The sequence below is a fragment of the Prinia subflava genome, chromosome 5, assembly GCF_021018805.1.
Source record: "Prinia subflava isolate CZ2003 ecotype Zambia chromosome 5, Cam_Psub_1.2, whole genome shotgun sequence".
Classification (NCBI taxonomy): Eukaryota; Metazoa; Chordata; class Aves; order Passeriformes; family Cisticolidae; genus Prinia; species Prinia subflava.
This window is the reverse complement of record NC_086251.1, coordinates 4510717-4535297: the sequence shown is the minus strand read 5'-3', so window position 1 is coordinate 4535297 and position 24581 is coordinate 4510717. Positions and strand designations below refer to the sequence as shown.

General features: G+C 54.1%; 5 protein-coding genes across 5 annotated transcripts; all 5 read left to right on the top strand.

The window, feature by feature from the left end:
* Positions 1 to 1239: 1239 nt before the first annotated feature.
* Positions 1240 to 3018, top strand: LOC134550547 (mas-related G-protein coupled receptor member H-like). Its single transcript, XM_063397287.1, has one exon. The coding sequence runs from the start codon at positions 1240 to 1242 to the stop codon at positions 2155 to 2157; it is 918 nt and encodes a 305-aa protein (XP_063253357.1). The 3' UTR covers positions 2158 to 3018.
* A 2985-nt stretch (positions 3019 to 6003) lies between these two features.
* Positions 6004 to 8073, top strand: LOC134550546 (mas-related G-protein coupled receptor member B4-like). Its single transcript, XM_063397286.1, has one exon. The coding sequence runs from the start codon at positions 6087 to 6089 to the stop codon at positions 7014 to 7016; it is 930 nt and encodes a 309-aa protein (XP_063253356.1). The 5' UTR covers positions 6004 to 6086; the 3' UTR covers positions 7017 to 8073.
* Positions 8074 to 10397: 2324 nt separating this feature from the next.
* LOC134550803 (mas-related G-protein coupled receptor member B4-like) lies at positions 10398 to 13427 on the top strand. Its single transcript, XM_063397644.1, has one exon. It carries the CDS (start codon positions 10472 to 10474, stop codon positions 11399 to 11401), a length of 930 nt encoding a protein of 309 aa, XP_063253714.1. The 5' UTR covers positions 10398 to 10471; the 3' UTR covers positions 11402 to 13427.
* Positions 13428 to 16073: 2646 nt separating this feature from the next.
* On the top strand, positions 16074 to 17119 carry LOC134550545 (mas-related G-protein coupled receptor member H-like). The gene has a single exon (XM_063397285.1). The coding sequence runs from the start codon at positions 16074 to 16076 to the stop codon at positions 16992 to 16994; it is 921 nt and encodes a 306-aa protein (XP_063253355.1). The 3' UTR covers positions 16995 to 17119.
* Positions 17120 to 21469: 4350 nt separating this feature from the next.
* On the top strand, positions 21470 to 22610 carry LOC134550642 (mas-related G-protein coupled receptor member X3-like). The gene has a single exon (XM_063397371.1). It carries the CDS (start codon positions 21512 to 21514, stop codon positions 22415 to 22417), a length of 906 nt encoding a protein of 301 aa, XP_063253441.1. The 5' UTR covers positions 21470 to 21511; the 3' UTR covers positions 22418 to 22610.
* The last annotated feature ends 1971 nt before the right edge of the window (positions 22611 to 24581 follow it).

Here is a 24581-nt window from a genome sequence, read left to right as displayed (position 1 = left end):
CACGGGCCAGACGACCCCGTGGAGGCAGTGCAGGCTGCTTTGATTTTCTGCTTAAATGTGTCCTCACCGAGGCGTTTCCAACCTCTCCAGTGGTGCCAGCAGCGTGTCCATCTTCAGAGCCAGCACAGATTGGCTCTGGCAGACGTGGTGGAAGCTTCCAGCAGCTTCTCACAGAAGCCTCTTCCTGTGGCCCTGCACCGCTACCAAAAACCAGGCTGTGCCAAATCAGCACAGAGCACCTGATTGCTGTCCTTCCCTTGGGCTGGGGGAGCCTGCATCAGAATGAAAAAATGGGAATTGTTGGCTCAGTTGGGTTTCCTTGGGCCCAGGGCAGGTTTTGGCAATGATCCCAGAGCTCTTCCCAGAAAGGGAGGTGTTTGTGACAAGCACCAAGAGGCTTCAGCAGCACTGCCAGAATTCCAGTGCCACCAGCAGCACCAGCAGCCCTCTGCTGCTCGAGGGACCATGACCCCTCATGAAAGAAACATGAGAAATGGCAGAAACAAGTATTTCTAATGAGGAGGAAAAGAAGAGCCATTCAATTCTGCATTTGTAGTTTTGACAAGACTCACTTCCTTTGTGGGAAAAAAACAACCAAACGCAAAAAACCCAACAAAACCAACGGAAGTGAGACTCTGATCTACCCAAAGACACCATTTCCTGCTCCACCATGATCTCAAAATCGAACAACAGCAGGACAGGGCACAGAGAGAGCCTGTAGTACAGGAATGGGGATCTTCTGGTGATCTGAGCACTTTTTATTTTCATCTTACTTACCTGGGAGGAGCTGCTGTAGGAGATTGATCCCAAAGGAGCACGGGGTACCAGGAAGCGCCGCTGATCTGCACAGACCCCTTTGCCTGCTGCTGCCCCACTGGGAACAGGTCAGTGCAAGGTTTGCCCTCCTCCCTACCCCACCTCCCTCTCCTCCAGCAGCTGCTCTGCTCCTGCCACCCTTTCTGGTGACCGCAGGGCCCTCCCCAGCTCCCCCCTCCTCTGCCCTGCCCTTCCCTTCCGCATCCCCTGCTGAACATCCCAACCCTGCCACCTCCCTCTCCCACCCCACCATTTCCACTGCCCTCCTCCCCTCACATCTCACTTCTCCCCTCTGAATCCTTCCCACTGCAGGGAGCTGCAGAGGAGCCGCATGCTCCATCCCGGCATTCTCCAAGCACTGACTCCCCATCCACTCTCACCACAGCCAGGGGCCACATCCCACTGCCTGCCCAGCGTCCATCCATGGAGGTGACCACCGTGTCCCCATCTCCCGCCTCACCCACTGAAGGGGACAATCTCTGTGACATAGATGTCACCGACGTGGCCATACACAGTGTGACACTGCTCATCAGCCTCTGTGGGCTGGTTGGGAATGGGGCTTTCCTCTGCCTCCTTGGCCTGAAATGGCGTAACATTGGCATCTTTTTCCTGGCTCTTCTTGACTTCCTCTTCCTGCTCTTCACAGTCCCCTCTGCCCTCCTCTTCCTTGTGGAGGACCTGTCCTGCTCTCTTATCCTGCCCCTGCTGTACTTGAGTTTCCTTTTCCAGCTGCCATGGTCCTTCTGCTACTGGGCGCTGTTCTGGCTGATGTTAATCGGCCATAATCGAAACATGTACAAGCCCTGCATGCTCTGCTGCCACTGCAGCCTTCTTGAGCGCCTTTTGGGCTTGATGAACACTGTCCACTACTGCATATTTCTTGCCCTCTTCATTGTCATTTGTGTAATGCCATACCTGTGCCAATCACACCAGCAGGAGCACTGCAGGGCAGCTCTCATCTCCATGCACGCCCTCATCCTGCTCCTCTTTGCTGCACCCATACTCATTTTTCACACAATCAACTTCATTAAGGCCAAGAGGGGCTCCCATCAGCAGAAAACCAAGTGGCAAGACACGGTTATCTCCCTCATTGTGCTCTTCATTGTCCTTCTCAGCCTCTGCAATCTCCTGCAGCTTGGCTACACTGTTGTGTCTTCTCAAGTTCTTTTCCTGCTCAGCTGCATCCTCAGCAGCATCAAACCCTTCATCTACTTCTTGGCAGGGAGGTGCTGGAGGCCCTGCTCCCTGAAATCCCTCTGGCTCTCCCTCCAGAGGGTCTTTGAGGAGCCACAAGAAAGCGCTGCCCACAGCAGTGACCCTGCCTTGGACACTGTGCTCTGAGCCTGCTGATTCCTCCTGCTGCACTCCTGAGGGCCCCTGGGACAGTGGCTGAGGGATTCCTTAAGTCCCCTGAAGAATAAATATCCAAAGTGTCACCGTCCCTGTGCTGGTGCATCCCCTCTCCCTTTCCAGGCTGTGCTGGGATCTCAGGAAGGCTCCGCAGGCCTCAGCGCTGAGGAGCAGCCCCTGGCCTGGTCACAAACACCCTCTGCTCCAGGAGCTGCTGCTGTCCAGCCTCCTCTGGGGTGTATGAACAGCCTTGGAGATTGGTTTAATTCCCTGAATCCCTGTTCTCACCCTCCCAAAGCGAGGTGCTGCCCGAAGCGTGGCCAGGGTGAAACATTGCTGTGGCTGAGGGCCGTGGCCTGGGGCTGTGACCAGCGGTGCCAAAGGAGACCCTTGGGGCTCTGCTGGGCCCCGCAGCGCTGACCAGAACCTCCCTCAGAGCGGGGCCTCTCCCGGCTGGATCTCTCCTGTTCCCTGCCCTCAGGGATGCCCAAACACCCACAGATCCTAAACCCATCCCCACTGCTCGAGGCTCAGCCCTTGGCCCACTGAGGAGATGCAAACAGATCCGGAGTGAGCATTTCCCTGCCTCCAAGGGGAATTTCTCACAGGGACCTTGCACTGCCTCTGTCTCTGTGTGCACACACGTGTGCATCTGCTGTGGCACATGTGGGAGAAATGCTGCTCCCTCAGGTGTTGAAGGACCTGAGACATCTGAGTACCTCAGGCCTGGAAGGAAGTATAGGGCATAAATGAGGTTAAAGGCTGTTGAGGGTTCTTCCTCTATTGAATTGCTCAATTTAAGGTGGAACTGAAGTACTGTGAAGTGTGAGTGCAGGAAAGCTTTCAGGCCATTTTCCTTTTATCCTTACCCTCACTGTCCTTCTGTCACACACACAAACACACACACAAGCACACACACACTTTGCTGTGCTGTTGCTTCATATTAATCCTGGTTTTTGCTGATACCCTTGCTGGTGGTTTTGTGCCTCCAGAAATTCTCCCTCTGCCCTGGCTTTGGCCTCTCCCTCAGCAGGCTCAGATGGTGCAGCTACAAGGGAAGGGGAGTCCGTGGTGCTCAGCACAGGCACCCCCTTCCAGGAGCAGGGTGACATCTGTGTCTGTCACCACGGGCTCCACGGGGCATCAACCCCCTCCCTGTGGCTTTGCTGAGGGCACTGAGCTGGGGGTGTTCAGCCTGGAGAGGGGAAGGCTTTGGGGAGATCTTAGAGCCCCTTCCAGAGCCGGAAGAGGCTCCAAGAGCTGGAGAGGCACTTTGGACAAAGGCCTGAAGTGACAGGACAAGGGGGAATGGCTTCTCACTGCTAGAGTACAGGGTGAGGTGGAATATTGGGAAGAAATCCTTCCCTGTGAGGCTGGAGAGGCCCTGACACAGGTTCCCAGAGATGCTCTGGCCACCCCATCCCTGGAAGTGTTCCAGGCCAGGATGGATGGGGTTTGAAGGAACCTGGTCTAGTGGACAGGTTGGTAATCTGTCCCTGCTTGCAAAGGGGTGAGGTCAGGCAAAAACATCCACAAGGATTCCCAAGACTGAGGAGGAGGAGCTCTGGTGAAGGGCTGCAAAGGGGTCCACAGAACCCCAAAATCTGGTCTCCAATTGCTTTCATTGCATCATCAGGGGTATTGGCAGGAAGGAATGTGGGCTCTAGTCCTGATTATGCAAGCATGCCCTGGTTGGACACTGACCAAAAACCAGGCACCCAAAAAAGCCCTGTGCTCACCTTCTCTTGCTCTCAGCTGAGCAAAGGAGAGGGAAACAAGAAATAACAAAGGGCGCAAGAGTTGAGAGGAGGACTGGGAGAAAAACACCCTAAGTGTAAAACTTGGTTAAAATTTAACGCTAAGAAGTAGATTTATTATTAACAGAGTCAGAGGATGATAATAAGAAGTAAAATGAAACTTTAAAACTCCTTTTCTCCCCAGCTCCCTCCTTCCCACCGACAGTGCAGGGAGACAGGGCATGGGGGTTTTGGTCACTTTGGCACTCCAGATCTTCTTCTGTTTGCTCAGGGAGAGGAGTTTTTTTTCCTGCTCTGTCATGGGGTCTCTCCCACGGGATTCAGTTCTCCATGAGCTTCCCCAGTGGGGCTCTAATCTCAGGAGCAGCACTCCTGCCAGAACTGCTGCAACCTGAGTCCCTCCCAAGGGCAAACCTTCTTCTCAAAGCTGTTACAGCATGGGTCACTCTTCCACGGGGTGCAGCCTCCAAGGACAGACTGCTCTCGTTTGGAAGCAGGGCTCTCTTTCTCTCTCCACGAGCAGGAGCCCTCTCTCTGCACTCAGGTCTCCCACGGGATCACAGCTTTCTCTGGCAGGCACCCACTCCAGCTTGAGCACTTCTCCCACAGGCTGCGAGTGGATTTGTGAATCCCCTCTGCACTTCATGGACTGCTGCAGGACAGTTTGTTTCACCACAGTCCTCACTGCAGCCTGCAGAGGAATCCCAGCTTTGACGTTTGGAGCACTTCTTCCCCCTTGTTTCCACTGACCTTGGTGCCACCATGTTGTGTCCCCTCACATGTCCTCACCCTCCCTCTCTTCTCTGACTCCAGGAAAAACTGCTGCCCATGGGTGCCACTGCCAACAAATTGTCCCAGTTCAAAGATTCTTCCAGAATTCCGCAGTGCCCAGGGGTTGATCTCGCAGGGGTTCCAGGCTGGGAAATCGCTCGCCGTGTTTTCCCCACGGGCCAGACGACCCCGTGGAGGCAGTGCAGGCTGCTTTGATTTTCTGCTTAAATGTGTCCTCACCGAGGCGTTTCCAACCTCTCCAGTGGTGCCAGCAGCGTGTCCATCTTCAGAGCCAGCACAGATTGGCTCTGGCAAACGTGGTGGAAGCTTCCAGCAGCTTCTCACAGAAGCCACTTCCTGTGGCCCTGCACCGCTACCAAAAACCAGGCTGTGCCAAATCAGCACAAAGCACCTGATTGCTGTCCTTCCCTTGGGCTGGGGGAGCCTGCATCAGAATGAAAAAATGGGAATTGTTGCCTCAGTTGGGCTTCCTTGGGCCCAGGGCAGGTTTTGGCAATGATCCCAGAGCTCTTCCCAGAAAGGGAGGTGTTTGTGACAAGCACCAAGAGGCTTCACCAGCACTGCCAGAATTCCAGTGCCACCAGCAGCACCAGCAGCCCTCTGCTGCTCGAGGGACCATGACCCCTCATGAAACCAAAGTGAGAAATGGCAGAAAGAAATATTTCTAATCAGCAGGAAAAGAGGAGCCATTCTATTCTTCAAGTGGAGTTTTGACAGAATTCACTTCATTTGCAGCAAAAAAACCCATCAAACCAAGCAAAGTGAGACTCTGATGTACCCAAAGACAGAGATTCCTACAGCACCATGATCCCACCACCAAAAAACAGCAGGACAGGGCACGGGAGGAGCCAGTGGGACTGGAGTGGGGAGCTCCTGGTGATCTGGGCACTTTCTCCTTCCTGTGACTGACCTGGGAGGAGCCGCTTTAGGAGACTGATCCCAAAGGAGCACGGGGTACCAGGAAGCGCCGCTGATCTGCACAGACCCTTGGCCTGCTGCTGCCCCACTGGGAACAGGTCAGTGCAAGGTTTGCCCTCCTCCCTACCCCACCTCCCTCTCCTCCAGCAGCTGCTCTGCTCCTGCCACCCTCTCTGGTGACCGCAGGGCCCTCCCCAGCTCCCCCCTCCTCTGCCCTGCCCTTCCCTTCCGCATCCCCTGCTGAACATCCCAACCCTCCCACCTCCCTCTCCCAACCCACCATTTCCACTGCCCTCCTCCCCTCACATCTCACTTCTCCCCTCTGAATCCTTCCCACTGCAGGGAGCTGCAGAGGAGCCGCATGCTCCATCCCGGCATTCTCCAAGCACTGACTCCCCATCCACTCTCACCACAGCCAGGGGCCACATCCCACTGCCTGCCCAGCGTCCATCCATGGAGGTGACCACCGTGTCCCCATCTCCCGCCTCACCCACTGAAGGGGACAATCTCTGTGACACAGATGTCACCAACGTGGCCATACACAGTGTGACCCTGCTCATCAGCCTCTGTGGGCTGGTTGGGAATGGGGCTGTGCTCTCCCTCCTCAGCCTGAAAATGCGTAACATTGGCATCTTTGCCCTGGCCTTTGCTGACTTCCTCTTCCTGCTCTTCACAATTTCCTCTGCCCTCCTCTTCCTAGTGGAGGACGTGTCCTGCTCTCCTATCATGTCCCTGCTTTACTTGAGTTTCCTTTTCCAGCTCTCAGTGGTCTCCTACTACTGGGCACTGTTCCAGCTGTCGCGCACCGGCAATGTGGTAGATATGTACAAGATCTGCATTCCCTGCATGTTTTACTGTCGCTGCACCCCTCCCAAGCGCCTGTTGTGGTTGGTAGTCAGTGTCCAGTATTGGGCCTTCTTTGCTCTCTTCACTGTCATTCCTGCCATGACAAACCTGTGCCCATCACACCAGCAGGAGCGCTGCAGGGCAGCTCTCATCTCTGTGCACGCCCTCATCCTGCTCCTCTTTGCTGCACCTCTGCTCATTTCTCGCACAATCGACTTCATTAAGGCCATGTGGGGCTCTAAGAAGCTGAAACCCCAGAGACACGAAATCGTTGTCTACTTCACTGTGCTCCTCATTCTCCTTCTCAGCCTCTGCAATTTCCTGCGGCAGTTTGGCTACATCATTGTGTCTTCCCAGGTTCTTTTCCTGCTCAACTGCATCCACAGCAGCATCAAACCCTTCATCTACTTCTTGGCAGGAGGTTTCCGGAGGCCCTGCTCCCTGAAATCCCTCCGGCTCTCCCTCCAGAGGGCCTTTGATGAGCAAGAAAAAGAACCAGCCCACAGCAATGATGGCTCCAAGGACACAGTGATCTGAGCCAGGTGATCCCTTCCCCTGCTCTGCTGAAGGACCCTGGCAGAGTGGCTCAGGCTTTCCTTGAGCCACCTGATCAAGAAAGACCCACAGGATGCCCCTCCCTGTGGTGCTGGATTCCTGCAGGAGAAGGCAGCAGGGGCAGTGCCTTGGGTGATTTTGGAGGGATGCTCTGCAGGGAGCTCATTGGAGCATGGCTTTCCTCCTCCCTGCTGGATGCACATGGCTCCAGGCAGAGCAGCTGGGCTCAGTTCTGTTCCCCAGCTCTATTCCCCAGGGAAAGATCCTCCTTGCCTCAGCCCCAGGGAATGAACTCCATCTCCTCTGCCTACACACAGCAGTTTCCTGCTGTTTTCAGGGATCTCCTGCCTGCAAAGAATGTGACACCTTAAGGCCTGGGACACACCCAGCACGGGGTGCTGGTCATTTCCCAAATCCCTGTGGGGCTGATGCCTCTGGATGGCAGCAGAGGGGCTGGGATCACAGGGAGCATCCTTCCCCTTCTGTCTGGCAGAGCCGGCCCTGCATTCCCAGCTGATGGGGAGAGACACCAGGAAGGGCTGCAGAGCTGGGCAGGCACAGCAACATTCCCTTCTTCTTTCAGGGGAATTGGTCACATTCTTGAAATCCAGAATTCAGTCGTTCTGAGTAAAGGGCAGGGTCGATGGTGAACTCCTCTGAAACCTTGTGCCTGTGACCAACAAGAATATGGAATATGGAAATTCCCATCCCCAGATGCTTGGACCACTGAATTTCACAGGAATTAGGGGGTTCTGCTGCTGTTCTGCAGAATGGGGCCATCCTGTGGTTCCCAGCATCCAAGTCCCAGGAAGTCCTGGAGCACCTCCATCCTCAACCTGGCCACCCTCAGGAGGAGCTGCACAGCGACTCTGCACAGCAGCTTCAGCCAAAATCCATCTTGTACTGATCTCTGTTTTTTTGTAACCACTCCTGAATTGAGTTTGCATTTATGTCTCTTGTTTGTTACCAATGTGATAACTCCAAACCCAACATTTCTTGAATAAACAACAACCAGGCTTTGCTACAGAGCCTGTCCCTGGTGAACAGTGTCAAAAAATGGCTCATTTCTCACTTCTTGCAATATTTATAGCTTTTAATACCTTGTGGACGTCTCTTAACTGATAAAAGGCATGACCAGGTCCTACCCAGTGAGGGGGATCTGATGAAGTAGAAGGAGAAGAGTCTGACCTTGTTTCCTCTCACAGCCTGGAGAACTTCCCCACACTGCACTCCCATCACCCCACACACCCCAGCTGCTGTCCCTGGGTCAGGATCTTCAGGAGTTCCCTGCAGTGGTCACTTGGGAAAGGGCAGCAAAGCCCCTGGGCTGAGCCCCAGCAGCGTCCGCAGCAGCTCTGTCCCAGCTCCTGCCACAGCCCCTGTTCTCCTGCTGGCTCCTCTTCTGCAGGGCTCTCACCAACAGGGAACCATTGCACAGCCTCTGCTGGGATCAGGGCTCTGCTGCTGATCTGCTCTTGGCTTTCCCCAGGAAAGGAGCAACAGGAGAGAGCCTCAGCAAGGAGATCGATGGGAAAGGGAGTTTGTCCCCATGTCAGCTTCTGATTCAATTTTTAAAGTGACCCCAGTCCTAAAATCTTCTCATTTGAACTACCTGAACTTGCTCCCTCTCTTTCCTGAGGTGGATCCTTAGGGCCCTGCAATACAAATGTGCTGCTAAACTTTGATTTCTGGTCCAAATCTAATTTTGCCACTTGTATACTACAATGGCAGTTGTACTTCACCTTCACCTCCCAGTTCCTAATAGAATCCATGGAATAATAAATTCTGTGCAGGAGCTGGAGCACAGGCACACCGCAGAGGGATCACTTAGGAATCCAGCAATGCCATTTCTTCTGTGAAGAGGTGAATCAATGCTGCTCTCTTGGCTTTAAGCCTTAGAAAGTCAGAGGTTTCATCTCAGGCATCTTCTACACTCCCTTGGCAGTCCCACAGCAGCCTGCAGTGGATTCCAAGGAATTCCTAGACAGCTGAGGTGAGATGATTCCTACCCAGGCTGACATGCCTCAGGCATCTGGGATGCTCCTGCTGGAAAGTGGCACGTGTGGTGGCCCTGGGAGCAGAACTTTCACCTCTCTGCCCTGCTGACACCACGTTTGTGTCCCCAGCTATGGAATCTCACATCCCCTCCCCAGGGCAATCCTTTCAAGGGCAAACACTTCATGATCCATGAGCTGACGGGGCTCCAGGAGATGGGGAGAGGGATTTTGGACAAGGGGAATGGTTTCCCACTGAGAGAGGGTGGGTTCAGATGGGATGTTGGGAAGAAATCCTTCCCTGTGAGGGTGCTGAGACCCTGGCACAGGTTGCCCAGCAAAGCTGTGGCTGCCCCATGCCTGGAAGTGTCCAAGGCCAGGTTGGATGGGGTTTGGAGCAACCTGGCATAGTGGAAGGTGTCCCTGCTGTCAAAGGGATAGGATGGGATCAGGTACAAACATCCACAAGTGCTCCCAGGACTGAGGAGGAGGAGGAGTAGCTCTGGTGAAGGGAGGGCAGGGGGTTCACAGCACCCGGTCTCTGACAGCTTCCATTGCATCATCCAGGGGATTGGCAGGAATTAGGGTGGGCTCTGAGTGCTGACAAGCTGCTGCAAGCACCTGATTGCTGTCCTTGCCTTGGGCTGGGGGAGCCTGCACTGGAATGATAGAAATGGGAGTCCATGGCCCAGGGGTGCTGCCATGAGCCCCGGGCAGGTTTTGGCAACGATTCTGGAGCTTTTCCCAGAATGGGAGTTGTTTCTGACAAGCAGCCAGGAGCTTCACCAGCGCTGCCAGCACTGCCAGCATTGCAGTGCCAGCAGCAGCACCAGCAGCCCTCTGCTGCTGGAGGGACAATGACCCCTCAGGGAAGGGAAACAGGGAATGGCAGAGACATGACAGGAGACAGGGCACAGAGAGGAGCCAGCGGGACGGGAGTGGGGAGCTCCTGGTGATCTGGGGACATTCTCCTTCCTGTGACTGAGCTGGGAGGAGCCGCTTTAGGAGATTGATCCCAAGGGAGCACGGGGTACCAGGAAGCGCCGCTGATCTGCACAGACCCCTTGGCCTGCTGCTGCCCCACTGGGAACAGGTCAGTGCAAGGTTTGCCCTCCTCCCTACCCCACCTCCCTCTCCTCCAGCAGCTGCTCTGCTCCTGCCACCCTTTCTGGTGACCGCAGGGCCCTCCCCAGCTCCCCCCTCCTCTGCCCTGCCCTTCCGCATCCCCTGCTGAACATCCCAACCCTGCCACCTCCCTCTCCCACCCCACCATTTCCACTGCCCTCCTCCCCTCACATCTCATTTCTCCCCTCTGAATCCTTCCCGCTGCAGGGAGCTGCAGAGGAGCCGCATGCTCCATCCCGGCATTCTCCAAGCACCGACTCCCCATCCACTCTGACCACAGCCAGGGGCCACATCCCACTGCCTGCCCAGCGTCCATCCATGGAGGTGACCACCGTGTCCCCATCTCCCGCCTCACCCACTGAAGGGGACAATCTCTGTGACATAGATGTCACCGACGTGGCCATACACAGTGTGACACTGCTCATCAGCCTCTGTGGGCTGGTTGGGAATGGGGCTGTGCTCTCCCTCCTCAGCCTGAAAATGCGTAACATTGGCATCTTTGACCTGGCTTTTGCTGACTTCTTTTTTCTGCTCTTCACAGTCCCCTCTGCCCTCCTCTTCCTGGTGGAGGACGTGTCCTGCTCTCCTATAGTGCCCCTGCTGTACTTGAGTTTCCTTTTCCAGCTGTCAGAAGTCTCCTACTACTGGGTGATTTTCTGGCTGGTGCGCACTGGCAGTGTGGTGCATATGTTAAAACTCTTCATTCCCTGTATGCTCTGCTGCCGCTGCACCCCTCCCATGCGCCTGTTGTTCTTGATGTTCAGTGTCCAGTACTGGGCCTTCTTTACTCTCTTCATTGTCATTCCTTCAGTGACAAACCTGTGCCCATCACACCAGCAGGAGCACTGCAGGGCAGCTCTCATCTCCATGCACGTCCTCATCCTCCTCCTCTTTGCTGCACCCCTGCTCATATCCCGCACAATCAGCTTCATTAAGGCGAAGTGGTGCTCCAAGGAGCAACAACCCAAGAGGCGCGACATCATTATCTCCCTCATTGTGATCCTCATTGTCCTTCTCAGCCTCTGCAATCTCCTGCAGCAGCTTGGCTACACCCTTGTGTCTTCTCAGGTTGTTTTCCTGCTCAACTGCATCCACAGCAGCATCAAACCCTTCATCTACTTCTTGGCTGGTAGGTGCTGGAGGCCCTGCTCCATGAAATCCCTCCGGCTCTCCCTCCAGAGGGCCTTTGATGAGCAGGAAGAAAAAGCAGCCTGCGAAAATGATGCCCAAAAGGACACGGGGGTCTGAGCCTGGTGATCCCTCCCACTGCTCTGCTGAAGGACCCTGGCACAGTGGCTCAGGCTTTCCTTGAGCCACCTGATCAAGAAATACCCACAGGATGCCCCTCCCTGTGGTGCTGGATTCCTGCGGGAGAAGGCAGCAGGGGCAGTGCCTTGGGTGATTTTTGAGGGATGCTCTGCAGGGAGCTCATTGGAGCATGGCTTTCCTCCTCCCTCCTGGATGCACATGGCTCCAGGCAGAGCAGCTGGGCTCAGTTCTGTTCCCCAGCTCTATTCCCCAGGGGAAGATCCTCCTTGCCTCAGCCCCAGGGAATGAACTCCATCTCCTCTGCCTACACACAGCAGTTTCCTGCTGTTTTCAGGGATCTCCTGCCTGCAAAGAATGTGACACCTTAAGGCCTGGGGACACACCCAGCACGGGGTGCTGGTCATTCCCAAATCCCTGCGGGGCTGGTGCCTCTGGATGGCAGCAGAGGGGCTGGGATCACAGGGAGCATCCTTCCCCTTCTGTCTGGCAGAGCCGGCCCTGCATTCCCAGCTGATGGGGAGAGACACCAGGAAGGGCTGCAGAGCTGGGCAGGGACAGCAACATTCCCTTCTTCTTTCAGGGAGAATTTGTCACATTCTTGAATTCCAGAATTCAGTCATTCTGAGTAAAGGGCAGGGTCGATAGTGAACTCCTCTGAACCCTTGTGCCTGTGACCAACAAGAATATGGAATATGGAAATTCCCATCCCCAGATGCTTGGACCACTGAATTTCACAGGAATGAGGGGGTTCTGCTGCTGTTCTGCAGAATGGGGCCATCCTGGGGTTCCCAGCATCCAAGTCCCAGGAAGTCCTGAAGCACCTCCATCCTCAACCTGGCCACCCTCGGGAGGAGCTGCACAGCGACTCTGCACAGCAGCTTCAGCCAAAACCCATCCTGAACTCATCTTTGTCCTCAGGAATTAGGGTGGGCTCTGAGTGCTGACAAGCTGCTGCAAGCACCTGATTGCTGTCCTTGCCTTGGGCTGGGGGAGCCTGCACAGGAATGATGGAAATGGGAGTCCATGGCCCAGGGGTGCTGCCATGAGCCCCGGGCAGGTTTGGGCAACGATTCTGGAGCTCTTCCCAGAATGGGAGTTGTTTCTGACAAGCAGCCAGGAGCTTCACCAGCGCTGCCAGCACTGCCAGCATTGCAGGGCCAGCAGCAGCACCAGCAGCCCTCTGCTGCTGGAGGGACAATGACCCCTCAGGGAAGGGAACCAGGGAATGGTAGAGACCTGTCAGGAGAGGGAAGGCAGTTAAGAATGGGACCCTCTCCTGGGAAGGAGCGTTTCTATTTAGGGGTAAATCAGGAGCCATTCACATATATTATAAATATGTGAAATTGGAGATTGGCTCTCGCAAATGTTGAACGGATATTATGTGTGTTGTAATGTTAAAAGAAGCTCTGTGAAGATTTGGAGTGTTCCTAATGTGAGTATTGTGTTCATGCTGAAAGCTGCAATGCTGGTCTGGGACCATAGCGGGGAGTGGAAGGCAGAGGGAGGGCACAAGCCCCGGGAAGGCGGGAGGAAGGAGGAGCAGTGTGGGAAGAGTGGGATATGGATGAGTGTGGGGTTGGCTCAGCAAGGGGATCGAAGGGATTGTTCCTGTTGTGGGCGGGCTGCGTCTGACCGTGCTTGTGGATCTTGTTTTTTCATGGTCGTAGTTTAATAAACATTTTTTAAAATATAAGGAGTGAGGCGTCATTTCTCACAACAAAGAAAAAGACCACTTGATGATTTGTAGGGGGAAAAAAGAAAGATTCAAGCTCAATAACCCCGAGGCTGTGGAACTCCGACTGCCCCGTGACTGCACCGAGACTTTGGAAACAACAGCGGGACCGGGCACGGGAGGAGCCAGCGGGACGGGAGTGGGGAGCTCCTGGTGATCTGGGCACTTTCTCCTTCCTGGGACTGAGCTGGGAGGAGCCGCTTTAGGAGATTGATCCCAAAGGAGCACGGGGTACCAGGAAGCGCCGCTGATCTGCACAGACCCCTTGGCCTGCTGCTGCCCCACTGGGAACAGGTCAGTGCAAGGTTTGCCCTCCTCCCTACCCCACCTCCCTCTCCTCCAGCAGCTGCTCTGCTCCTGCCACCCTCTCTGGTGACCGCAGGGCCCTCCCCAGCTCCCCCCTCCTCTGCCCGGAGCATCCCGTCTCTATCTTGACACTTAAATCGGCCGAAATAAACTTTCTGTCACAATGGGAAGCATTGGAAGCAGCAATTCTTTACCTGCACAGGGCATACTGAAGGATCTCTCCTACATCTGTGTGTGCTGAGATTTTTCCAACAGGGGTTTTATCCATTATAAGCACACACAATCATTCATATGTGTTTCTTATCTAATACACAACCATCCCTTTCCTGGAGCTCTTTTCCATGTGTCCTGCTCCTGCTGGAAGCCCTCTTCTGATCCTGGAGGATCATTCAGAGGGGTCTCTGGGGGTCACATTCCCTGAGTGCTGCGATATCAAAGGTGACCTTGCCTTGAACTTTTGCTTTGGCCATGCCCTGTTGCTCCTTGTTGCAGAACTTGCCCCAAACCACTGCAGCTCTCCTTATTTGTTTCTCCACTGGCTCCAGCCACGTTTATCATCCTGTGTGCTCCAGAGGGGCCCATTGGAGCTGGGCTTCCCTCCTCCCTCCTGGGTCCTAGAACACTCTGGGAGGGAGGAGCAGAGACACTGCCCGGGTCCCGTGTGGAGTGGTGCTGTCAGGGGAGAAAAAGCAGCCTTGGGTGTGTTCTGGGGTGTCAGAGCAGTCTGGGGGGGGTCAGGAGAGGGTCAGAGGGGGTTTGAGTGGGTCTGGATGGCAGCAAACGCAGAGGACAGCAGAGCCTGACAGGGCACACTCAGAGTGGGGGAGCGGCTGCTGTGGGGAAACCTGTGGGATGGGATAGGATGGGGTGGGAATGGAGAGTGGGGTGGGAATGGAGTGCAGAGATGGGATAGGACAGGACAGAACAGGGCAGGACACGACAGGACAGGACAGGACAGTGCAGGGAGCATCTCAGCTGTGCTTCCTTAGGGTGAGAGCAGCTTTTGGCAATGATCCCAGAGCCCTTCCCGCAATAGGAGTTACTCCTGAGAAGCACCCGGCTGCTTTATCACCACTGCCGGCACTGCCGGTGCCACCAGCGCCACCAGCAGCCCTCTGCTGCTGGAGGGACCATGATCTCTGAGGGGAGAGAAAGGAGGAATGGTAGAAACCTGTCAGGAGAGGGAAGGCAGTCGGAGAATGGGACATTCTGCAGGGAAGGCATGTTTCTAATTAGCAGGAAATGAGCAGCCATTTGCAAAATATTTCGTTTGGAGCTTTTGACAAAAGTCACTTTCTCTGTAGAAAAAAAATCCCTGAAGACAAATAACTCTGAGAAAGTGAAATTCTTATGTAGCCAAAGATGCAATTTCCAACTCCCCTGTGACTGCACCGAGCCTTGGGAAGCAGCACCAGGACAGGGCACAGAGAGGGGAGCCAGGGGGACGGGAGTGGGGAGCTCCTGGGGATCTGGTGTCTTGGTTTGGGAAGACAGGGAAAAACTGACAGAACTGAGTTTCCCTTGGAATGGAGAATGTAAAAACCCCTTCTTTCCAAATTATTACAATTTTGCAATTAGGAGCTTTCAGGCAAAAAATGTGGGAATAGCAATAACAGTTGTTTACTAGGACTATTAAAAAAACCACAAATGCTGTAGTACAAAAAACAAACAAGCAAACAAACAAAAGTCTTAGAAAACCCTGACAGTCAGAGATACAACTTGACACCCTGCTGCTTGGGTGTTGGAAGTCCAAATAAATCTTCCCAGAGTTACAGATGTTGTTCTGTGGAGATGATCTTGTAGAAAACAAAAAGGGGTCCAGTGCTAGCGAGATGAGTTCGGTCTTCTTCCAAGGATTCAGTGGAAAACCGGCTGCAGTAGTGTTTGGGACGGCTGGTTTTATCCTGGTGGAAAGGCTTTGGCTGCTCCCACTGAGTGGAGCTTCGCACAATAGGATGAAGGAATGCAATCACTCATGTGAGAGGCCTTGAATGGTTCATTCTCAGGCGCTGTCCCTTGGAGGAGGATGGGTGCAGGAGGAGAGAAGAACAATATCTCCCAACAGGTTTCAACACATGAAAATAGAATACACATTTTTGGTTACATTTTCCAACCCAAGACATCTGGGAACTCTCTCCTTCATGTGCCTGACCTGGCAGGAGCCGCTTTGGAGACTGATCCCAAAGGAGCACGGGGTACCAGGAAGCGCCGCTGATCTGCACAGACCCCTTGGCCTGCTGCTGCCCCACTGGGAACAGGTCAGTGCAAGGTTTGCCCTCCTCCCTACCCCACCTCCCTCTCCTCCAGCAGCTGCTCTGCTCCTGCCACCCTCTCTGGTGACCGCAGGGCCCTCCCCAGCTCCCCCCTCCTCTGCCCTGCCCTTCCCTTCCGCATCCCCTGCTGAACATCCCAACCCTGCCACCTCCCTCTCCCACCCCACCATTTCCACTGCCCTCCTCCCCTCACATCTCACTTCTCCCCTCTGAATCCTTCCCACTGCAGGGAGCTGCAGAGGAGCCGCATGCTCCATCCCGGCATTCTCCAAGCACTGACTCCCCATCCACTCTGACCACAGCCAGGGGCCACATCCCACTGCCTGCCCAGCGTCCACCCATGGAGGTGACCACCGTGTCCCCATCTCCCGCCTCAGCCACTGAAGGGGACAATCTCTGTGACACAGATGTCACCAGTGTGGCCATACACAGTGTGACACTGCTCATCAGCCTCTGTGGGCTGGCTGGGAATGGGGCTTTCCTCTGCCTCTTCAGCCTGAAATGGCGTAACATTGGCATCTTTGACCTGGCCTTTGTTGACTTCCTCCTCCTGCTCTTCACAGTCCCCTCTGCCCTCCTCTTCCTTGTGGAGGACCTGTCCTGCTCTCTTATCCTGCCCCTGCTGTACTTGAGTTTCCTTCTCCAGCTGCCATGGTCCTTCTGCTACTGGGCGCTGTTCTGGCTGATGTTAATCAGCCATAATCGAAACATGTACAAGCCCTGGATGCTCTGCTGCTGCTGCAACCTTCCTGAGTGCCTCTTGTGCTTGATGGACACTGTCCACTACTGCATGTTTCTTGCTCTCTTCATTGTCATTTGTGTAATGCCATACCTGTGCCAATCACACCAGCAGGAGCACTGCAGGGCAGCTCTCATCTCCATGCACACCCTCATCCTGCTCCTCTTTTCTGCACCCATACTCATTTTTCACACAATCAACTTCATTAAGGCCAAGAGGGGCTCCAATCAGCAGAAAACCAAGAGGCAAGACACGGTTATCTCCCTCATTGTGCTCTTCATTGTCCTTCTCAGCCTCTGCAATTTCCTGCTGCAGCTTGGCTACACCTTTGTGTCTTCTCAAGTTCTTTTCCTGCTCAGCTGCATCCTCAGCAGCATCAAACCCTTCATCTACTTCTTGGCAGGGAGGTGCTGGAGGCCCTGCTCCCTGAAATCCCTCCGGCTCTCCCTCCAGAGGGTCTTTGAGGAGCCACAAGAAAGCGCTGCCCACAGCAGTGACCCTGCCTTGGACACTGTGCTCTGAGCCTGCTGATTCCTCCTGCTGCACTCCTGAGGGCCCCTGGGACAGTGGCTGAGGGATTCCTTAAGTCCCCTGAAGAATAAATATCCAAAGTGTCACCGTCCCTGTGCTGGTGCATCCCCTCTCCCTTTCCAGGCCGTGCTGGGATCTCAGGAAGGCTCCGCAGGCCTCAGCGCTGAGGAGCAGCCCCTGGCGCTGGTCACAAACACCCTCTGCTCCAGGAGCTGCTGCTGTCCAGCCTCCTCTGGGGTGTATGAACAGCCTTGGAGACTGGTTTAATTCCCTGAATCCCTGTTCTCACCCTCCCAAAGCGAGGTGCTGCCCGAAGCGTGGCCAGGGTGAAACATTGCTGTGGCTGAGGGCCGTGGCCTGGGGCTGTGACCAGCGGTGCCAAAGGAGACCCTTGGGGCTCTGCTGGGCCCCGCAGCGCTGACCAGAACCTCCCTCGGAGCGGGGCCTCTCCCGGCTGGATCTCTCCTGTTCCCTGCCCTCAGGGATGCCCAAACACCCACAGATCCTAAACCCATCCCCACTGCTCGAGGCTCAGCCCTTGGCCCACTGAGGAGATGCAAACAGATCCGGAGTGAGCATTTCCCTGCCTCCAAGGGGAATTTCTCACAGGGACCTTGCACTGCCTCTGTCTCTGTGTGCACACACGTGTGCATCTGCTGTGGCACATGTGGGAGAAATGCTGCTCCCTCAGGTGTTGAAGGACCTGAGACATCTGAGTACCTCAGGCCTGGAAGGAAGTATAGGGCATAAATGAGGTTAAAGGCTGTTGAGGGTTCTTCCTCTATTGAATTGCTCAGTTTAAGGTGGAACTGAAGTACTGTGAAGTGTGAGTGCAGGAAAGCTTTCAGGCCATTTTCCTTTTTATCCTTACCCTCACTGTTCTTTTCTCACACACACAAACACACAAACACACACACACTTTGCTGGGCTGTTGCTTCATATTAATCCTGGTTTTTGCTGATACCCTTGCTGGTGGTTTTGTGCCTCCAGAAATTCTCCCTCTGCCCTGGCTTTGGCCTCTCCCTCAGCAGGCTCAGATGGTGCAGCTGCAAGGGAAGGGGAGTCCGTGGTGCTCAGCACAGGCACCCCCTTCCAGGAGCAGGGTGACATCTGTGTCTGTCACCACGGGCTCCACGGGGCATCAACCCCCTCCCTGTGGCTTTGCTGAGGGCACTGAGCTGGGGGTGTTCAGCCTGGAGAGGGGAAGGCTTTGGGGAGACCTTAGAGCCCCTTCCAGAGCTGGAAGAGGCTCCAAGAGCTGGAGAGGCACTTTGGACAAAGAACTGAAGTGACAGGACAAGGGGGAATGGCTTCCCACTGCCAGAGAACAGGGTTAGGTGGAATATTGGGAAGAAACCGTTCCCTGTGAGGCTGGAGAGGCCCTGGCACAGGTTCCCAGAGATGCTCTGGCCACCCCATCCCTGGAAGTGTTCCAGGCCAGGATGGATGGGGTTGCAAGGAACCTGGTCTAGTGGACAGGTTGGTAATCTGTCCCTGCTTGCAAAGGGGTGAGGTCAGGCAAAAACAACCACAAATACTCCCAAGACTGAGGAGGATGAGGACGATGAGCTCTGGTGAAGGGCTGCAAAGGGGACCACAGAACCACAAAATCTGGTCTCCAATTGCTTTCATTCCACCATCAGGGGTATTGGCAGGAAGGAATGTGGGCTCTAATGCTGATTTTGCAAGCATGTCGTGTTGCAGTGTGCGTTTCCCAGGACGCACAAGGCAGCATTGGGTGCGACACATTTCCCCCCGGGGAGACTTTTCCTGCCCGCTCTGGACTTCGGTGGTCTCGGCCGTTGCTTTTGGGGCGCAGAGATGTATCAGAGGCGAGACGGGTCTTGGGGTAAACTAAGGAGATTTATTACAGGTATAACTAAAGCATAACAACTAAAAGCTGGACCCCAAAGACAGGGAGCACATGTCCCGCCGTGGGTTTTAAAGACAGGGCGATACAAAGCAAACAACCATTGAGAATGCACGCAGGGAGGAGTCTAGGGCAGGGAATACAGAACTAGATCCAATGGGAATAGCAGAAGCAGTGTAATGATATGAAACAGCAAATGATATATCTAGTGAGGGAAGATTGGCAAGGAAGGTTCTAGAAACAGAGGCAGGGATACAGAGAATTGACACATAACAGCATGTATAATTTAAATCATAACACATAAATGAAATAGAAAGCTAGCCTGAAGACTCAAAGCAAAAATCCACACCACAACAATGTCGTGGTTAGACACTGGCCAAATGCCAGGCACCCAAAAAAGCCCTGTGCTCACCTTCTCTTGCTCTCAGCTGGGCAGAGGAGACAGAAACAAGAATTAACAAAGGGCTCCTGAGCTGAGATGATGATTGGGAGAAAAAACACCCTAACTGTAAAACTTGGTTAAAATTTAACGCTAATAAGTAGATTTATTATTAACAGAGTCAGAGGATGATAATGAGAAGTAAAATGAAACTTTAAAACACCTTTTCTCCCCCCTCCCTCCTTCCCACCGACACTGCAGGGAGACAGGGCATGGGGGTTTTGGTCACTTTGGCACTCCAGATCTTCTTCTGTTTGCTCAGGGAGAGGAGTTTTTTCCTGCTCTGTCATGGGGTCTCTCCCACGGGATTCAGTTCTCCATGAGCTTCTCCAGTGGGGCTCTAATCTCAGGAGCAGCACTCCTGCCAGAACTGCTGCAACCTGAGTCCCTCCCCAGGGCAAACCTTCTTCTCAAAGCTGTTTCAGCGTGGGTCACTCTTCCACGGGGTGCAGTCCTCCAAGGACAGGCTGCTCTTGTTTGGAAGCAGGGCTCTCTTTCTCTCTCCAGGAGCAGGAGCCCTCTCTCTGCACTCAGGTCTCCCACGAGATCACAGCTTTCTCTGGCAGGCACCCACTCCAGCTTGAGCACTTCTCCCACAGGCTGCGAGTGGATTTGTGCATCCCCTCTGCACTTCATGGACTGCTGCAGGACAGTTTATTTCATCCCAGTCCTCACTGCAGCGTGCAGAGGAGTCCCAGCTTTGACGTTTGGAGCACTTCTTCCCCCTTGTTACCTTTCCCCTTGGTGCCACCATGTTGTGTCCCCTCACATGTCCTCACCCTCCCTCTCTTCTCTGACTCCAGGAAAAGCTGCTGCCCATGGGTGCCACTGCCAACAAATTGTCCCAGCTCAAAGATTCTTCCAGAATTCCGCAGTGCCCAGAGCTTGATCTCGCCCGGGTTCCAGGCTGGGAAATCGCTCGCCGTGTTTTCCCCACTGGCCAGACGACCCCGTGGGGGCAGTGCAGGCTGCTTTGATTTTCTGCTTAAATGTGTCCTCACCGAGGCGTTTCCAACCTCTCCAGTGGTGCCAGCAGCGTGTCCATCTTCAGAGCCAGCACAGATTGGCTCTGGCAGACGTGGTGGAAGCTTCCAGCAGCTTCTCACAGAAGCCTCTTCCTGTGGCCCTGCACCGCTACCAAAAACCAGGCTGTGCCAAATCAGCACAGGGCACCTGATTGCTGTCCTTCCCTTGGGCTGGGGGAGCCTGCATCAGAATGAAAAAATGGGAATTGTTGGCTCAGTTGGGCTTCCTTGGGCCCAGGGCAGGTTTTGGCAGTGATCCCAGAGCTCTTCCCAGAAAGGGAGGTGTTTGTGACAAGCACCAAGAGGCTTCAGCAGCACTGCCAGAATTCCAGTGCCACCAGCAGCACCAGCAGCCCTCTGCTGCTCGAGGGACCATGACCCCTCATGAAACCAAAATGAGAAATGGCAGGAATAACTATTTCAAATGAGGAGGAAAAGAGGAGCCATTCTATTCTTCAAGTGGAGTTTTGACACTATTCAATTCCTTTGTAGGAAACAAAAAAACCAAAAAAAAAAAACCCAAACAAACAAAAAAGCAAATGACGTAATCAAACCAAGGGAAGTGAGACTCTGATGTAGCCAATGATGCAGTTTCCTACAGCACCATGATCCCACCAACCAACAGCAGCAGGACAGGGCATGGGAGGAGGCAGCAGGACGGGAAAAGGGAGCTCCTGGTGCACTCTGCTCTTTCTCCTTCATGTGACTGAGCTGGGAGGAGCCGCTTTAGGAGATTGATCCCAAGGGAGCACGGGGTACCAGGAAGCGCCGCTGATCTGCACAGACCCCCTTGGCCTGCTGCTGCCCCACTTGGAACTGGTCAGTGCAAGGTTTTCCCTCCTCCCTACCACACCTCCCTCTCCTCCAGCAGCTGCTCTGCTCCTGCCACCCTCTCTGGTGACCGCAGGGCCCTCCCCAGCTCCCCCATCCTCTGCCCTGCCCTTCCCTTCCGCATCCCCTGCTGAACATCCCAACCCTGCCACCTCCCTCTCCCACCCCACCATTTCCACTGCCCTCCTCCCCTCACATCTCACTTCTCCCCTCTGAATCCTTCCCACTGCAGGGAGCTGCAGAGGAGCCGCATGCTCCATCCCGGCATTCTCCAAGCACTGACTCCCCATCCACTCTCACCACAGCCAGGGGCCACATCCCACTGCCTGCCCAGCGTCCATCCATGGAGGTGACCACCGTGTCCCCATCTCCCACCTCACCCACTGAAGGGGACAATCTCTGTGACATAGATGTCACCAACGTGGCCATACACAGTGTGACACTGCTCATCAGCCTCTGTGGGCTGGCTGGGAATGGGGCTGTGCTCTGCCTCCTCAGCCTGAAAGACCGTGACATTGGCATCTTTGAGCTGGCTTTTGCTGACTTCCTCATCCTGCTCTTCACAGTCCCCTCCACCATCGTCTTCCTGGTGGAGGACATGTCCTGCTTGCCTATCATGCCCCTGCTGTACTTGAGTTTCCTTTTACAGCTGTCTGAGGTCTCCTCCTACTGGGTGCTGCTCCAGCTGTTGCGTGCTAACAAGGTGGTTGTGAACTACACAGCATTGATATACCACATACTCTGCGGCGGCAACATTCCCAAGCGCCTGGAGTGGTTGGTGTTGTGTACTGAATACTGGGCCTTTGCTCTCTTCACTGTCATTTCTGCAGTGACATACCTGTGCCCATCACACCAGCAGGAGCACTGCAGGGCAGCTCTCATCTCTGTGTACGCCCTCTTCCTGGTCCTCTTTACTGCACCCTTGGTCATTTCCAGCATAACTGAGTTCATTAGGGCCAAGCGGGGCTCCCAGAACCAGCAACTCCAGAGGCTCAAGATGGTTATCTCCCTCATAGCGCCCTTCATTTTCCTTCTCAGCCTCTGCAATCTTCTGCAGCAGCTTGGCCACATCATTGTGTCTTCCCAGGTGGTTTTTCTGCTCAACTGCATCCACAGTAGCATCAAACCTTTCATCTACTTCTTGGCAGGAGGTTTCCGGAGGCCCTGCTCCCTGAAATCCCTCCGGCTCTCCCTCCAGAGCGTCTTTGGTGAGCCGGAAGAAAGTGAAGAGGAAGAAGGATGGCTCTAGAGAAAAACAGATCTGAGCGTGGTAATCCCTTCCACTGCTCTGCTGAAGTACCCTTGCAGAGTAGCTCAGGCTTTCCTTGAGCCACGTGATCAATAAATACCCACAGGATGTCCCTGCCACCCTCTCTGGTGACCGCAGGGCCCTCCCCAGCTCCCCCCTCCTCTGCCCTGTCCTACCCCTCTGTATCTTGACATTGAAATCGGCCAAAATAAACTTTCTGTCACAATGGGAAGCATTGGAAGCAGCAATTCTTTACCTGCACAGGGCACACATAGGATCTCCCCTAGATCTGTGTGTGTGTGCTGAGACTTTCCAACAGGGGTTTTATCCATTATAAGCACACACAATCATTCATATGTGTTTCTTATCTAATACACAACCATCCCTTTCCTGGAACTCTTTTCCATGTGTCCTGCTCCTGCTGGAAGCCCTGTTCTGATCCTGGAGGATCATTCAGAGGGGTTTCTGGGGGTCCCATTCCCTGAGTGCTGCGATATCAAAGGCGACCTTGCCTTGAACTTTTGCTTTGGCCATGCCCTGTTGCTCCTTGTTACAGAACTTGCCCCAAACCACTGCAGCTCTCCTCATTTGTTTCCCCACTGGCTCCAGCCACGTTTATCATCCTGTGTGCTCCAGAGGGGCCCATTGGAGCTGGGCTTCCCTCCTGGGTCCTAGAACACTCTGGGCACGAGGAGCAGAGACACTGCCCAGGTCCCATGTGGAGTGGGGCTGTCAGGGGAGAAAAAGCAGCCCTGGGTGTGTTCTGGGGTGTCAGAGCAGTCTGGAAGGTTCAGGAGAGGGTCAGAGGGGGTTGCAGTGGGTCTGGATGCCGGCAAACGCAGAGGAGAGCAGAGCCTGACAGGGCACACTCAGAGTGGGGGAGCGGCTGCTGTGTGGGAAACATGTGGGATGGGATAGGATGGGGTGGGAATGGAGAGTGGGGTGGGAATGGAGGGCAGAGATGGGACAGGACAGGACAGGACAGGGCAGAACAAGGCAGGACAGGACAGGGAGCAGCTCAGCTGTGCTTCCCTAGGCCCAGGGCACCTTTTGGCAATGATCCCAGAGCTCTTCCCGCAATAGGAGTTACTCCTGAGAAGCACCCGGCTGCTTTATCACCACTGCCGGCACTGCCGGTGCCACCAGCGCCACCAGCAGCCCTCTGCTGCTGGGGGGACCATGATCTCTGAGGGAAGAGAAAGGAGGAATGGTAGAAACCTGTCAGGAGAGGGAAGGCAGTCGGAGAATAGGACATTGTGCAGGGAAGGCATGTTTCTAATGAGGAGGAAATGAGCAGCCATTTGCAAAATATTTCATTTGGAGCTTTTGACAAAAGTCACTTTCTCTGTATATCACCGTGGAGGCCCAACCAGGAAAACAGACTGGGGACACAGATCTGGGTGCATCATCAGCAGCAGGGCAGAACCCTGCCCTTAGTTTATTTTTCCATTATATATCTGTGGCAAGGTGACCATGGATTGGAGAAGGGTATCGCCACCTCTCCTGTCACATTGGTCCAGGAGGCTGTCATTCAACCTCCCCTTCTCTTGGAGAAAGTATTCATAACATTGCCAATATTTACAAAACATGGTCCTGTGTTTACAATTCACCAGCGTGAGAAACTGCACATTTCTCCTTTAATATGAACGCTCAGCAAACCAGGAAAATTCATGGCAACATCTCACCCTTTCAAGTATATTAAAAAGAAAACAGAAAAAGAAAAATGAACAATTCTATGACAGGAAAAAAGAAAGAAAAATAAAACCTGTATAAACTTCACCGACCTTCATTTAGGTGACGGTGTGAGGGCTACATGTTGGTCTGATTCTGCCTTTGCTACCCAGGGTTTCACCCTGAACCCCTTGCAATAACCTGCTCAAAATATCTCAAGCATAGTCTAACATAATTCAACCAACACCCTCATATTTTTAAATTTTTATAAGATACAAGGGTATATACGGTGCAAAAGGCAGGAGCATTCCAAGAAAAATTTAACCACTCAGTTGAAAATTCTGAACCCCAAAAGTTCTGTCCCAAAACCACAACCCACAAACAACGTGCACTTTCCCCACAGAGGTCACAATGGCTACCATACATAAAACTGAGCCGTAGCAAACAATTCCTCTAAGTCCATGATTAACAGTCCACTGGCTCTCAGCATCAC

Coding starts and splice junctions, on each gene's coding strand:
- LOC134550547 (XM_063397287.1), top strand. CDS start 1,240: ATGGAGGTGACCACCGTGTCCCCATCTCCCGCCTCACCCACTGAAGGG.
- LOC134550546 (XM_063397286.1), top strand. CDS start 6,087: ATGGAGGTGACCACCGTGTCCCCATCTCCCGCCTCACCCACTGAAGGG.
- LOC134550803 (XM_063397644.1), top strand. CDS start 10,472: ATGGAGGTGACCACCGTGTCCCCATCTCCCGCCTCACCCACTGAAGGG.
- LOC134550545 (XM_063397285.1), top strand. CDS start 16,074: ATGGAGGTGACCACCGTGTCCCCATCTCCCGCCTCAGCCACTGAAGGG.
- LOC134550642 (XM_063397371.1), top strand. CDS start 21,512: ATGGAGGTGACCACCGTGTCCCCATCTCCCACCTCACCCACTGAAGGG.